The sequence below is a fragment of the Grampus griseus genome (assembly GCF_964374135.1).
Source record: "Grampus griseus genome assembly, chromosome: 3".
Lineage (NCBI taxonomy): Eukaryota > Metazoa > Chordata > Mammalia > Artiodactyla > Delphinidae > Grampus > Grampus griseus.
In genome coordinates, this window is record NC_139019.1 from 165,353,717 (window position 1) to 165,366,091 (window position 12,375).

Consider the following 12,375-nt stretch of genomic DNA (forward strand, 5'->3'; position numbering starts at 1 on the left):
TCTGCTTCAGGTCTCAGTTTAAGTGCCATTTTTTAGGAAATCTTTCCAGATTCCTCTGGACTTAGAAAAATGCCTTTGCTGAAGCCTGCCGTAGTACCTTGTAATTTTCTTTGATTCCAACTAGCATGCTTGTATTTTCATGTTTGTCCATTTCATCTAACTTATCAAACGTATTGCTATAAGCCTGTTCACTCTCCCTTGTTAGGCTTTTAATATCTGTGGGGTTTGTAGTGATGTTTCCTCTTTCATCCCTGATGATAGATATTTGTGTTTTTTCTCTTTTTTTCTTGATTAGCTTTGCTAGGGGTTAATCAGTTTTATTAATCTTTTCCAAGTACCAACTTTTGGCTTTGTTGTTTTCTCTATCTTCAGTTTTCTATTTCATTATTTTGTTCTTTCTTCCAGTTACCATGTGTTTAATTGGCTCTTCTTTTCCTAGCTTCTTTTTTTTTAAATTTATTATTTACTTTTTTGGCTGCATTGGGTCTTCACTGCTGCACGTGGGCTTTCTCTAGTTGCGGCGAGCGGGGGCTACTCTTCGTTGTGGTGCGCGGGCTTCTCATTGCAGTGGCTTCTCTTGTTGCGGAGCACGCGCTCTAGGCGTGCGGGCGTCAGTAGTTGTAGAGCACGGGCTCAGTAGTTGTGGCTTGCGGGCTCTAGAGCGCAGGCTCAGTAGTTGAGGCGCACAGGCTTAGTTGCTCTGCAGCATGTGGGATCTTCCTGGACCAGGGCTCAAATCCGTGTCCCCTGCATTGGCAGGCGGATTCTTAACCACTGCGCCACCAGGGAAGTCCCTATAACCTGGAATTTTGAATTCAGAAATAGCCACACATACCTGTATTGGTCAGCTGACACACAGATTATGCCCTTAAGAGACAGGACTGAGGAGTCATGGGCAGGGTGAAGGGAAAGCAATGACGGATGGTGACTCCCTGGGGTCAGGGAACTGTTAGCAGCCAGTTGTTGGGTTGCTGCAGTTGCTGGGGAGAAAACAGTTCTGGAACTTGGAGAGAGCTGGAGTTACAAGCTTTGGTGGAAAGATGCAGACCAACAGGGTAGGAGCCAGGGAATAGATACCTAGACCTTCCTTTCCTTCGGCCCTCAGATATCCTACCAGGGCTGAACCCAACTGGAAATAAGAGGAAAAGGAAGCCAAGTTGACCCGGTGTGTAGATATCAGCTCCCTGCCTCCCACTGCGAAGCAGTACAGGGAATGGTAGAGAACAGCTCTGGTGGGGCAAACAAACACAACTACTTCAAAATGTCCAAGTAGTGAGTCTGCCCAGCACATGGTCTTGTAATCTTTTGGTTATAATTTCAGGGGATTCCTGACCTCCAGAAGCCAGTCTGCTAACTCCCCATGGTTATAAGAACCCCAGGCTAAGATCCTAGGCCAACATTACAAACGGAAGAGGGACTCTGTATGATGTGGCCTCTGCCGAAGGCTCCCATCTCTTCTCTGGCTACTTCTCTCACCCACCCCACCCTCATCTCCCTTCTGCCTCTTGAAGTCTCTGAGAGCCTTTGACCTCAGAGCACTGTTCTTTTCTGCTTGCCTCTTCTCCCTTCTATTTCAAACCTGAGCTTCAATGCCACCTTCTTGGGGAATCTCTCCGACTCCATCCAGGTGAGATGAACCATCCCCACCTACCCACCTAGCATTTACTTCTCAGTGCCTCTGACTTCCTGAAATCATTTAGTGGAGGAGCACTGGGATGACAGCTCCATGAGGACATTGTCTGTTTTATTCACAGTGTCACTCAGTAAATTTTATTGAATACTTGGGGAGGGGGATGGTTTTGTTTAATTGAGGGAAACAAGAATCACCCATTCACCCCAGACAACAGTGAAAATGGCAGAGCTCGTAGCTCCATGGGCCTCTACCTCCACTGAAACATCGACCAACTGAGCAGAAGTGGTAAGAATTAACTTTATCCAAACTCTGGAAAACAGCTCAATGTTGATGCCAACCAAGGAAATGCTGAATCAAGAAGAGGCAACTTGATCATGGCAGGAAAGCTTTTTATGGTGTTTTCCCTGCCCTTCCTCATCTCCTTTCCCAGCACAGTGGAGGACTTGAAGACAGCAGCCTGTGTCTTCAAGTGAAGTATAGGGCCCTGGTCCCCAGTTTCTAAGGGAGCAGAGCAGCCCTCGTTCTCACAGTATTGTGTGTGTCTGTTCTAAGATGTCTGGGGGTTACCTGAGGGACTGCCTCAAGGTGCTTGTCTGTTTAACTCAGAACACATTCTTGGAAAACACAGTTCTCTGGGGCACAAGATTACAACTGACTTACCAAAAGCTGGGAGGAAAAGCTGGGGCGAGAGTTTCTTTGGGTAATTAAGGCATTCAAAAGTACCCATACACACTGGGTAACTTAGAGAGCAATGTGCATGCCCAGGGCAGGACAAATGCTCAGAAAAGACCTGAGAAGACCCTACCCTTTCATCTCTGGCTGATTTCTAAACTTGGTGCAAACAGGAAGAGAAGACTAAGGCAGAGTTATAAACACCCAGGTGAAGTATGGATGTGCCCCAGCACAGACTGGCAAAGAGTGGGAGAGGTTTTTCATTGTTTTTCTTTCTTCCTTTTCCATTCCATAATATATGAATCAACACCACCCCAATTTAAAAATGTACAAAAGACTTGAACAAACATTTTTCCAAAGAAGATATACAAGTGGCCAATGAGCACATGAAAGGATGCTCAATATCATTAGGAAAATGCAAATCAAAACCACCATGAGCTTTCGGGAGTTCCCTGGTGGCCTAGTGGTTAGGATTCCGGGCTTTCCCTGTTGTTGCCAGGGTTCAATTCCTGGTCGGGGAACTGAGATCCCACAAGCTGTTTGGCACAGCCAAAAAACCCAAAAAACCAAAATCACTATGAGCTTTCAGAGACTGTGAAGCTGAGAAGATCCCAGGGCCGGGAGAAGGATGTCAGATATCACTGTCCTCCCAGCTCTAAGGCCCTCTCCCGATGCCCCTCAATAAAATGGCTTGATCATCCAAAAAGAAACAAACAAACCACTATGAGATACCACTTCACATCCATTAGGAGGGACATACTAAAAATAAAATAGAAAATAACAAGTGTTGATGAGGATGTGGAAAAATTGGGACCCTCGTACATGGTTGGTGGGAATGTAAAACGGTGCAGCCACTGTGGGAAAGTTCGGCAGTTCCTCAAACAGTTAAGCATAGAATTACCATATGACCCAGCAATTTCACTCCTAGGAATACACCATAAAGAACTGAAGGCAGATACTCAAAATACACATGTTCTTAGCAGCACTACTCACGACAGCCAAAAGGTGGAAACAACCCAAGTGTCCAACAGATACCCACACAATGGAATACTACTCAGCTATAAAAAGGAATTAAATACTGATATTATGAACATTAAAAACATGCTAAGTGAAAGAAGCCAGACACATCCCATTTATATGAAATACCCAGAATTGCTAATTCCATAGAGGAAGATTGGTTGCCAGAAGCTGGGGTGAAGGGGGAATGAGGAATAATTGCTTAATGGGTACAGGGTCTCCTTCTAGGCTGATGAAATGTTTTGGAAGTGGGTAGAAGTAGTGGCTGCACAACATTGTGAACATACTAAATGCCACTCCACTGGGTTGTTCACTTAAAATTATTAATCTAATGCAATGTGAAATTCATCTCATTAAAAAAAAAAAGTTATCACTCGTTCTCCACAACTACTTCAAAATGTCCAAGTAGTGAGTCTGAATGATAGACAAACTTGGAACGAAAAGGAGTACGAAGCGTGATCATACATAAACTTTGACATTACAAAGTGTTACTTCCCCAAGCTCTCCAAACGCCAAAAACAGTTGACAGCCACCAGCTGTATTCGAAGAGTAATTACCACCACCTGCCAACCTCTCTCAGGCCTATCTTGAAAGACTCAGAATTTCCATCTGAGCATTTTTCTTATGTTTAGATGGAATCACCAGAGTCCACTTCTCCAGCGACATCTTTGATTATCTGCTTAGGTCGCCTCCAAATCCTCTAAGCCAGACTGAGGGAGAGGTTAATTGGCGGCATGCCCAAGGAAGGGCGATAAACCTGGAATATAACGGATAATATTTACTAAGGGCCTATGATATGCCATGCACTAAACAAGCATCTCACTTAATCTTCACAACAGCCCAGTGAAGGAGGACTAGTATCACCCGCCCCCGCCTTTTCTTTAAATATGTATTTGGTTGCGCCAGGTCTTAGTTGCGGCAGGTGGGCTCCTTAGTTGCGGCACGCAAACTCTTAGTTGCAGCATGCACGTGGGATCTAGTTCCCTGACCAGGGATGGAACCCGGGCCCCCTGCACTGGGAGCGCCGAGTCTTAACCACTGAGCCACCAGGGAAGTCCCCACACCCCTTTTATGGATGTGAAAAGTGAGGCTCAGCAGAGTGATGCCTCAAGTAAAGCGTGAGGCGTGCTTTGAACTAGGCAACCTGCCTCCCAAAGCCACAGTCTCTTCTCCTCTCTTCTCTTCTGACGCTAAGCACCTCGGCTGTTATTCTTCTTACCCTGGGCCACTTCAATCACTGTTTACCTTCTAGCCCTCGAGTTTGAGGCCATTGGGGTGCAGGGCGGGGCCAAGCCGCCGTGCTAAGTATATGCAAGAAATGCGGGGCGCTCACTATAGACCAGGTCTCATCTCAATTCTCATCACCTCTAATTCACAAACGAGGAAACTGATAAAGTGACGGTTCTAAGGCGCCAAGGAATGAGTGGTTAGGCATCCGACCCGCGACCAAACTCACAGACCTGGCACAAGTCGCCCCCCACGTTAACATAAAAGGGTCTCCGCCCACCCTAGCTGACCCTTTCTAGACGAGCCCTACGGGTCGCGTGCAGGGCCATGCCCTGTCTCTATTTCCGATCCGCTACACCCAGGCTGGATCGCACAATCCTCGTCGCGCGCGGGGTACTCTGGGAAAACCGCAGGAAAGACCCGGCCACCTCCACTACAGTTGTCTTAACTTTTGCCTGAGAAGAATGTACCATCGTGTCTTATTTTTGTACTTTTGCCCCCCCCCCACCAGCATTTGAGACTAGAAGTGGAGACTTTGCAAAGAAAACGTCTGTAGAAAGTCGAGTGTTTTCAGGCGCATCAGTCATTCATTCGGGCAGCTATGCTCTCAGGGGGTCCTTCACTCCTGGCTCCGCGGGCTTCGGACAACGGGCAGAAGCGGCTGCCAATGAGTCCCGCCGAGTAGCAGAGGGGGCAGGGCTAACTCTTTAAAGGAACCGCGACCTATTAGCAGACCAGAGGGTGACCCGGATGATGGCGGCCGGCGCGGCCTTAGCCTTGGCCCTGTGGCTACTATTGCCGCCAGTGGGGGTGGGAGGGGCAGGGCCCCCGCCGATCCAGGACGGCGAGTTCACGTTCCTACTGCCTGCGGGGCGGAAGCAATGTTTCTATCAGTCCGCGCCGGCCAATGCAAGCCTTGAGATTGAGTACCAGGTAGAGTGTCCCGGGCCGTAGAGCGAGCGGAGCCAGGGAGAGAGGGCGTGGCCATACAGACCAAGCAATGCATGCATTGAAGAGGGAAGGAGGAGGAGCCCGTGCGTAGGAGCGCGGGGGCGGAGCCAGGGAGAGCTAAGCGGAGGGGGCGGGGACAGCGCGTGGGAGCGGAAGAGATGGGAATGGAAGAAGGCGGGGCTAGAGTGGGGCAGCGGGGAGGAGGGGCCATCGGGAGAACGAGGGAGCCCTTCAGAAGGCAGGACCCTCAAGGGTGGGCGTGGCCAAAAGGGTTTGGTCGATTGCGGGAGTTGCAAGGCGAGACCAGAATGCTGTACAAGAAAGGGCGTGGCCAACCTGAGAATTTCTCGGGGGTTGGGCTAAGAGAAGAAGGCTGGGCTCCGTCATCTCATTTGGGGTGTGGCCAAGCCGGGACGTGGTCTCTAGGGGGGGCGTGACCAGATAAAAGAGCCGGTCCTGAGGCCATCAAATCAATGGGGGCGGAGCCAAGGCAAGGGGCGCGGCCAGAGGCACGGGAGAGGGGCGGGACTGGCTTGCAGGTGTAGGTGTCGGAGCTCAGGTAGGCCCCTGGTGGTGGTCGGTACGGGTCTGTGCGGGTCGGCCGAGCCCTGGCCTTCTCTGGCAGGTGCCCTTGGCCTACCCCTAGCCCTCCACCCGCTCTTACCTGCCCCCCAGGTGATCGGAGGTGCTGGGCTGGACGTGGATTTCACTCTGGAGAGCCCTCAGGGAGTGCTGCTGGTCAGTGAGTCCCGCAAGGCAGACGGTGTGCACACGTGAGTTAAGTCCTGCTGGCTGCCCAGGTTCAGTTACAGCCCTGCCCCTCACCAGCGGCCTCGGGTTACCACCCTGCCTGCCTTGAAAAGTCTGGCTGGCCGGCCACTCAGGGTCATGTCTGTGTGTCTGTCTGCCCAGGGTGGAGCCCACGGAGGCCGGGGATTACAAGCTGTGCTTTGACAACTCCTTCAGCACCATCTCAGAGAAGCTGGTGTTCTTTGAACTCATCTTTGACAGCCTGCAGGATGATGAGGAGGTGGAGGGTTGGGCAGAGGCTGTGGAGCCCGAGGAGATGCTGGATGTCAAGATGGAGGACATCAAGGTGCGCCCAGGCCAAGCTGGGGCCACTCCTCCCAGATCTCTGGCATTGGACCCTACCCTCTCACCTTGACTGGGGTCCGCCTTGGCCTGACCCTGCCTTTCCTACATACTGGTGCCCCCAACCTAGTAACAGTAGAACATTTCTAGGTGTAAACCTTGTTCTAAGGGCTTAAATAACTTACTAAATCTCCATAACCACCTTATATGTAGGGAGTGTGCTCTAATTATCCCCCATTTTACAGTTGGGGAAACTGATGCACAAGAGGGCTAAGTAACTCTTCTAAGGCCACACAGCCAGCAACTGACAGAGCCAATATCTGAACCCAAGCAGTCTGGCTTCACCTACTGCTATTTATTAACCACTAATATGTTCTTTATACTTAATTAGGCACTCAGGAATTTCCCTGGCAGTCCAGTGGTTAGGACTCCAAGCTTCCACTGCCAGGGGCCGGGGTTTGATCCCTGGTTGGGGAACCGAGGTCCCGCAAGCCATGCGGTACGGCCAAAAACAAAATTAGGCCTTCAATTCTCATGGCAACTCTGAGGTTTAATTCTGAGGAGGACACTGAGGCCCAGAGAGGTTATTTACTTGCTTATGGTCACACAGCCATTGAGTGGCAGAGGGATTTAGACTCAGGCAGCCTGGCCACTGAGTCTGTGCTCTCAGCTGCCTCTCCCTCTCCCCCCAAACATGAACTCTCACCCCGTTCTGCAGGACAAAACCTTGACCTCCTTCTCCTTCTGTGCCATAGGAGTCCATCGAGACCATGAGGATCCGGCTTGAGCGCAGCATCCAAATGCTGACTCTGCTGCGGGCCTTTGAGGCACGTGACCGCAACCTGCAAGAGGGCAACCTGGAGCGGGTCAACTTCTGGTCTGCTGTGAACGTGGCTGTGTTGCTGCTCGTGGCTGTGCTGCAAGTCTGCACGCTCAAGCGCTTCTTTCAAGACAAGCGGCCCGTGCCTACGTAGCCCACTGCCGTGGAAGAACAGGCGAAAGGAAGAGCAGCAAGGCGCATGCGTGTGAGACTTAGTCGGGGGTGGGGTCCCTTCCCCAGCTTAGTTTTCTACGGGAGGGGAGGTTGTGCAGTTCGGGCCTGAGGTGTGGGTCCCCCTGCATCTCCTCCCTTCAGGGGCTGGGTAGGGAATACCAGCTGGCTTGCAGACATGGACGCTCCAGGAGGGGTGGCTTAGCACCCGGAAATTGTGCATGGGGGGGCACTGCAGCGTTCGAATGCAACCCTTGCGTTTTCTGGCCCTGCCTCTGTCCCCTACTGTAAAACGTGCCTTAGCCGGAGCCTTCCAGCCTGCGCCAGCCCTACGCGGTACGGACGGGGCCCAGGAAGCAAACTCCCCCTTCCCTCCCCACTGGCCCTCCAAGCCAGGTCCCGGTAGGAAGGGGCTTGCTGTGGGATGCCATGCCTCCCTTCTTCTCCTTGTGGCTCCGCCTGAGGGCTGTGCTACTGCTGGGGGTGGCCTGCTCGTGCTAGGGGCCGGGAAGGAGACGTGGCCGCAGTGTTCTTGCGAGAACAGTCACTTTATTGACAGGAAGGGGCCCAGCCCCTCGGCCCAGCTGGGGGCAGGCTGGGTGTGAGGTCTGGTAACAGAACTCCAGGAGCGGGGCCTCCAAGACCACCTGCCCCTCCCGCTGTCCCTGCAGGGGCCCCAGACAGGGCTGAGGGGTGGCCTCGGCCAAAGCCCGCACAGGAGCCTCATGGAACAAAGGGCAGTCTGGCCTGGGCACCAGAGTCAATAAATTATGGTCAGAAAAATCACAGAGCCTGGTGATTGGGGCTCAGGGACACCAGCCGGGACAGACCTGCCCCCAAGGGGGCAGCCAGGCAGGCGGGAGGGGTCTCCCACGAAGCTCAGAAGAAAGGTCGGGCAGGAGCCGATGGAGGTGGTCGCCTGGGCACAAGAGAAAAATCAGAAAAAGCAAAGCTTAACTGTGTCCCCGGCTGGGCTGGAAGGCCTGTGCCCCGAAGAGGGCGAAGGGGGCCTCTGGGGAAAGTCCTCAGGAGACTGCGGGTGGGGAGGGGGCCTGACTGCGGCACAGTCTGGGGCGCAGGGCCAGGAGGCCCTCTCCCCTCAGTAACTGCAACGCCTGCCGCAGGCCCCCGTCCTGGCCTCTGTAACCAGTGCCGTCTGGGGTGCAGGTGGGGGGACAGCCAGGCCTGTGTGTGTGGCTGTGTGAATGTCTGCTCCTACTCCTGAAGTGTTAAGGCAAGTAAAAGCTCTCCCCTCCAGAAGTGAACCCTCTCCCCAAGAGCAGTGCCGTTGGGGGTGCAGGGGGAAGGGGGAAGGCCAGCAGCCCCCGTCCTCAGCCTGAAGGTCAACACAAAAGGCCCACACAGCAGCCACCAGAAGCGTCTTCCCTTTATTTTAGTTTATTAATAGGATACAGAGTGCAGGCACTTACAGTGGTCAAACCGAGCGAGCGAGAAGGTCTGCTCACAGAGAGGCCACCTGGGCCCGACCCGTGGGGGAGGCCTGAGTGGGAGCCCAGAGGCCCCCGAAGCTTCCCCACCCACTCAGCCCTGAGCCCAGGCTGCCCCGGGGACCCAGGAGGAGGAGATGGCCCAGGGAGGAGAGAGCGAGGTTGGCCGGGCCGAGTGTTCCGGACCTGGGAAAGGCACCTCCGGCAGCCGAGGCTGGGCCGTGCAGTTAATACGGCCAAGGAAGGAATATGTACAACTTGGGCGGGCGGGTAGCGCTGGGCCCACTGGGCCTGGCTCGCCGCTGGGAGCTCCCACTGCTGAGAAGCAGACACACTCCTTGTGCCCCAGCAAGGACTGGGGGTATGGACACCCTCGGTGCCGTTTCTAGAAAGCCTGGCCTACTCAGGCTTTCCTGGCCAGAGAAGCCCCTGGGTGAGCACCGCCACCCCAGCCTGGACCCCTCATTCAAGATGGCACTCAGGACGCAGCTGCCTCCTCTGCTACCTGAGACCCCATCCCCCAAAGTGCAACACCCCGGCTCCCCTCATCCTGGGGCTCCAGGGCCCCTCCATTCAGTGCTGTGTCCAGCTGGGGATGGGGGCCAGGCCAGCCCCTGACTGGGGCCAGGGTTAGGGAAGAGTCAGGGGCTGCCTGCAGGGAGCCTGGTCCCGCGTGGGGACTGGAAGGCCAGGGGTGGCGGTGGATGGGCCCGGACCACCGAAGCTCCTGCACCGAGGGTCCTGCTCGAGGACCCCCGAGAACATGCTGCCCGCAGCCTAGTCGAGCAGGGATGGCTCGGCTGGGCGGATAATGGTAGGCCGGCTGGGCGCAGCAGGGGGTCTTCTGCTGCAAAGAGAATAGAGATAGACGGGGAAGGGGAGAGGGCAGTGAGGCCGGAAGCAGGGCAAGGAGGAGGACCCAGGCCCCACCACCGCTGCCCCAGGCTGCTGCCCGAAGCTGGCTGCTCCTCTAAAGGCTGCTCGGGTGCTGGAAAGGAGTGTGCCAAGCCTGGACATCAGTACCCCTGCCATTACTCCCTTACTCTGTGACCCTGGGCAAGTCCCCCGCCCGCCCTGGACCTCAGGTTACTCACAGGAGAAGTAGGGAGGAAAGACCCTGGCCTGCAGGGTGGGGAGAGGCAGGGCTGGGGCGGGCGCAGTGACTGACGTGCGTATCCTCAGAAAGGGGACAGGTGAAAACCGGAAGGGGCCCCGTGGGAGGGGACCCAAGCTACGTGGTGGGCCCATTTGCTCACAAAGAGGACAGGCCCGAGAGCCTGGGAGTCACCCTGACTCCACCACTCCGTGAATTTGGCCTCTCTGAGTCTCAGTTTCCCCACCAGCCCAATGGGGATGCCAGTGACTCCTCTGCTCCCTGCAGGGCACAGGCTGGTGGCTCTAGGTGGCAGGCAGCGAGGGGGTCCAGCCTTACCTGGGCACTCCAGGGGGGATGCCGGGTGGAATCCGAGCTGGCCGAGATGGGATCTGAGGCGGGGCTGAGAAGGGGTCATTGTTGGCAAACACACTGGGGTGGGGTCCGGGCCGGGATGGGATGGGGGGCGCTGAGAAGGAGGCTGCTGCCCCCACCGGCACAGGAATCAGGGGGGGCCCCGGGGTGGGGCCCCTCACTGCTGGGGGCCGGCCTGGGGGGTGCATGCTGGACACAGGCCGGCGCTGCGGAGTGGGGCTGTGGAGGAAGGAGAGGGTGTGAGCTGAAGATGGGGGGTGGCAGCACTGGCCACATCCGTGTGGCCGCGGAAGCCCGAGGCGGGGCGTGGGGTGCTGGCCACGGTGGCCTCCTCTGTAACATGGGCTGGCACCAGCTACCACCCAGCCAGATGCAGGTGACTGCCCGGTCCTGGGCGTGGGGCAGCGCAGATACACTGGGCCCCTCCGTCCAGCCCCAAGACCTGAGCCAGGGCGCAGCACCTGTCCTTAGCTGCGAAGGGCTCCTGCTTCCCTCTGGCCTCGTTCCCGTGGGCATTCCCCTCTCACTGGCCCCATTCGGGCCTCCCCCGCTCCTCTAATCCCCCCTCTATAGCCAAAGATCCTTTCAGAGCCCAGCCCTGCCCTTCAGATCAGGTCCAAATGCCTCCAGAGGCTGCAGGGCCCAAAGGCCTCTGTCCCAGGTGCCCCCCCCCCACCCCGCCCAAGGCTCCCCTCTGGGGCCAAGCACTTGATGCCCCTCAGGCTGGTTGCTGTGCCCTCTCCCCGAGGAACTCCAAGGCTCCCCAAGGGCTCAGGAGGGCTGGCACCTTCTGAGATTTCCCTGACCAATCCTCTCTCCTCCCACTATCTGTCCTGTCACTGGTTAGATGTCCCTGCCCAATGCTCTGACTTGCCCATGCCAGGGCCTTATTTCCATCTCAGCTCCAGGGTGGACAGGGCGGGGGATGCTGGTTACACCCTCCACGTGTCCCTCCAGTTCCCCCCCGCCCGCCATTCTCAGCTATGCTCTATGCCCCAGGAGGCTCACCCGTATGGCCGGGGTTGCCCAGGCCCCTTGCCCTCTCTGGCTTCTGTTTGGGGCTTAACCAATGGAAGGCACCAGGAGACAGGCAGGCCTTTAACCCTCTGTCTCCAGTCCCTTCAGGCCTAGGCGAGGAGGCAGTCCCACACTGTGGCTAGCCCTGGGTGCTGAGCCATCGGTGGTCGGGGCCCCCGCACCCCGCCCACCCGTGGGTTGTGCCCTGATGGACACATGGGGGCGTGGCAGGGGGTGGAGCTGGGATCCCGCAGGCAGCAGCCTCTGCAGCCTGCAGGCGACCAGGCCTCGCAGACCTGTGGCTGCTGGTGCTCTGGAGCCAGGTGTCATCAACGGGCGGGGGCACGGGTGTGGACACTGTGCTGGTGCTGATGTCCCCGATGATGCTGAGCGCCTCCTTGAGCGCGTGGTACATGCGCAGCATGTCGTCCCGCCGCTGGGCCTGGTCAGCCGACTCCTCCATGAGGCTGCTCTGGTCCGCCGATGAGTACAGGTACGCCAGCAGCTCATGGTGGATGAAGGCCTTCGTCTGAGGACAAGGGTTGGAGAGGTCAGGGCTTCCCACCACACCAGCCAAGAGCTCAGCCAGCCTTGCGAAGGGCCAGAAGAGCACCCAGCATGCTGGGCGGGGCTTCGTCTTTCACCTGACTGCAGAACGTGGGAGATACTTACAAGGAGGTGAGCTCTCCACTCAGTTGTCTCCCGAGTCCCTCAGGGATGCTTGCAAGTGTTCTTCCAACCCATTTCATCAGATTCTTGTGAAACTTATTCCTAAAATCTTATCTTTTTTTCCTTCCACATGGCTTGTGGGATCTTGGTCCCTGGACCAGGTATTGAACCCAGGTCCTTGGCAGTGAAA

At 55.7% G+C, this 12,375-nt stretch overlaps 2 protein-coding genes across 8 annotated transcripts in view; one reads left to right on the forward strand and one right to left on the reverse strand.

Annotated features, from left to right (window-relative positions):
- The first annotated feature begins 5,290 nt into the window (after positions 1-5,290).
- Positions 5,291-8,353, forward strand: TMED1 (transmembrane p24 trafficking protein 1). Its single transcript, XM_082650956.1, has 4 exons — positions 5,291-5,482; positions 6,176-6,273; positions 6,413-6,596; positions 7,348-8,353. The coding sequence occupies exons 1-4, from the start codon at positions 5,300-5,302 to the stop codon at positions 7,564-7,566; spliced, it is 684 nt and encodes a 227-aa protein (XP_082507082.1). The 5' UTR covers positions 5,291-5,299; the 3' UTR covers positions 7,567-8,353.
- A 599-nt stretch (positions 8,354-8,952) lies between these two features.
- The window catches only part of DNM2 (dynamin 2), a 92,099-nt gene continuing 88,676 nt past the window's right edge, over positions 8,953-12,375 (reverse strand). For 4 of the 7 annotated variants that reach the window (XM_082649797.1, XM_082649794.1, XM_082649796.1 and 1 more), the window contains 3 exons: positions 11,813-12,045; positions 10,464-10,718; positions 8,953-9,878 (listed from right to left, as the gene is read on the reverse strand). In XM_082649797.1, the coding sequence (XP_082505923.1) occupies positions 9,809-9,878; positions 10,464-10,718; positions 11,813-12,045 (558 nt within the window). In that variant the 3' untranslated portion in view covers positions 8,953-9,808. The remainder of the gene's footprint in view (positions 9,879-10,463; positions 10,719-11,812; positions 12,046-12,375) is intronic. The other 3 variants (XM_082649798.1, XM_082649799.1, XM_082649795.1) reach the window with 1 other exon arrangement.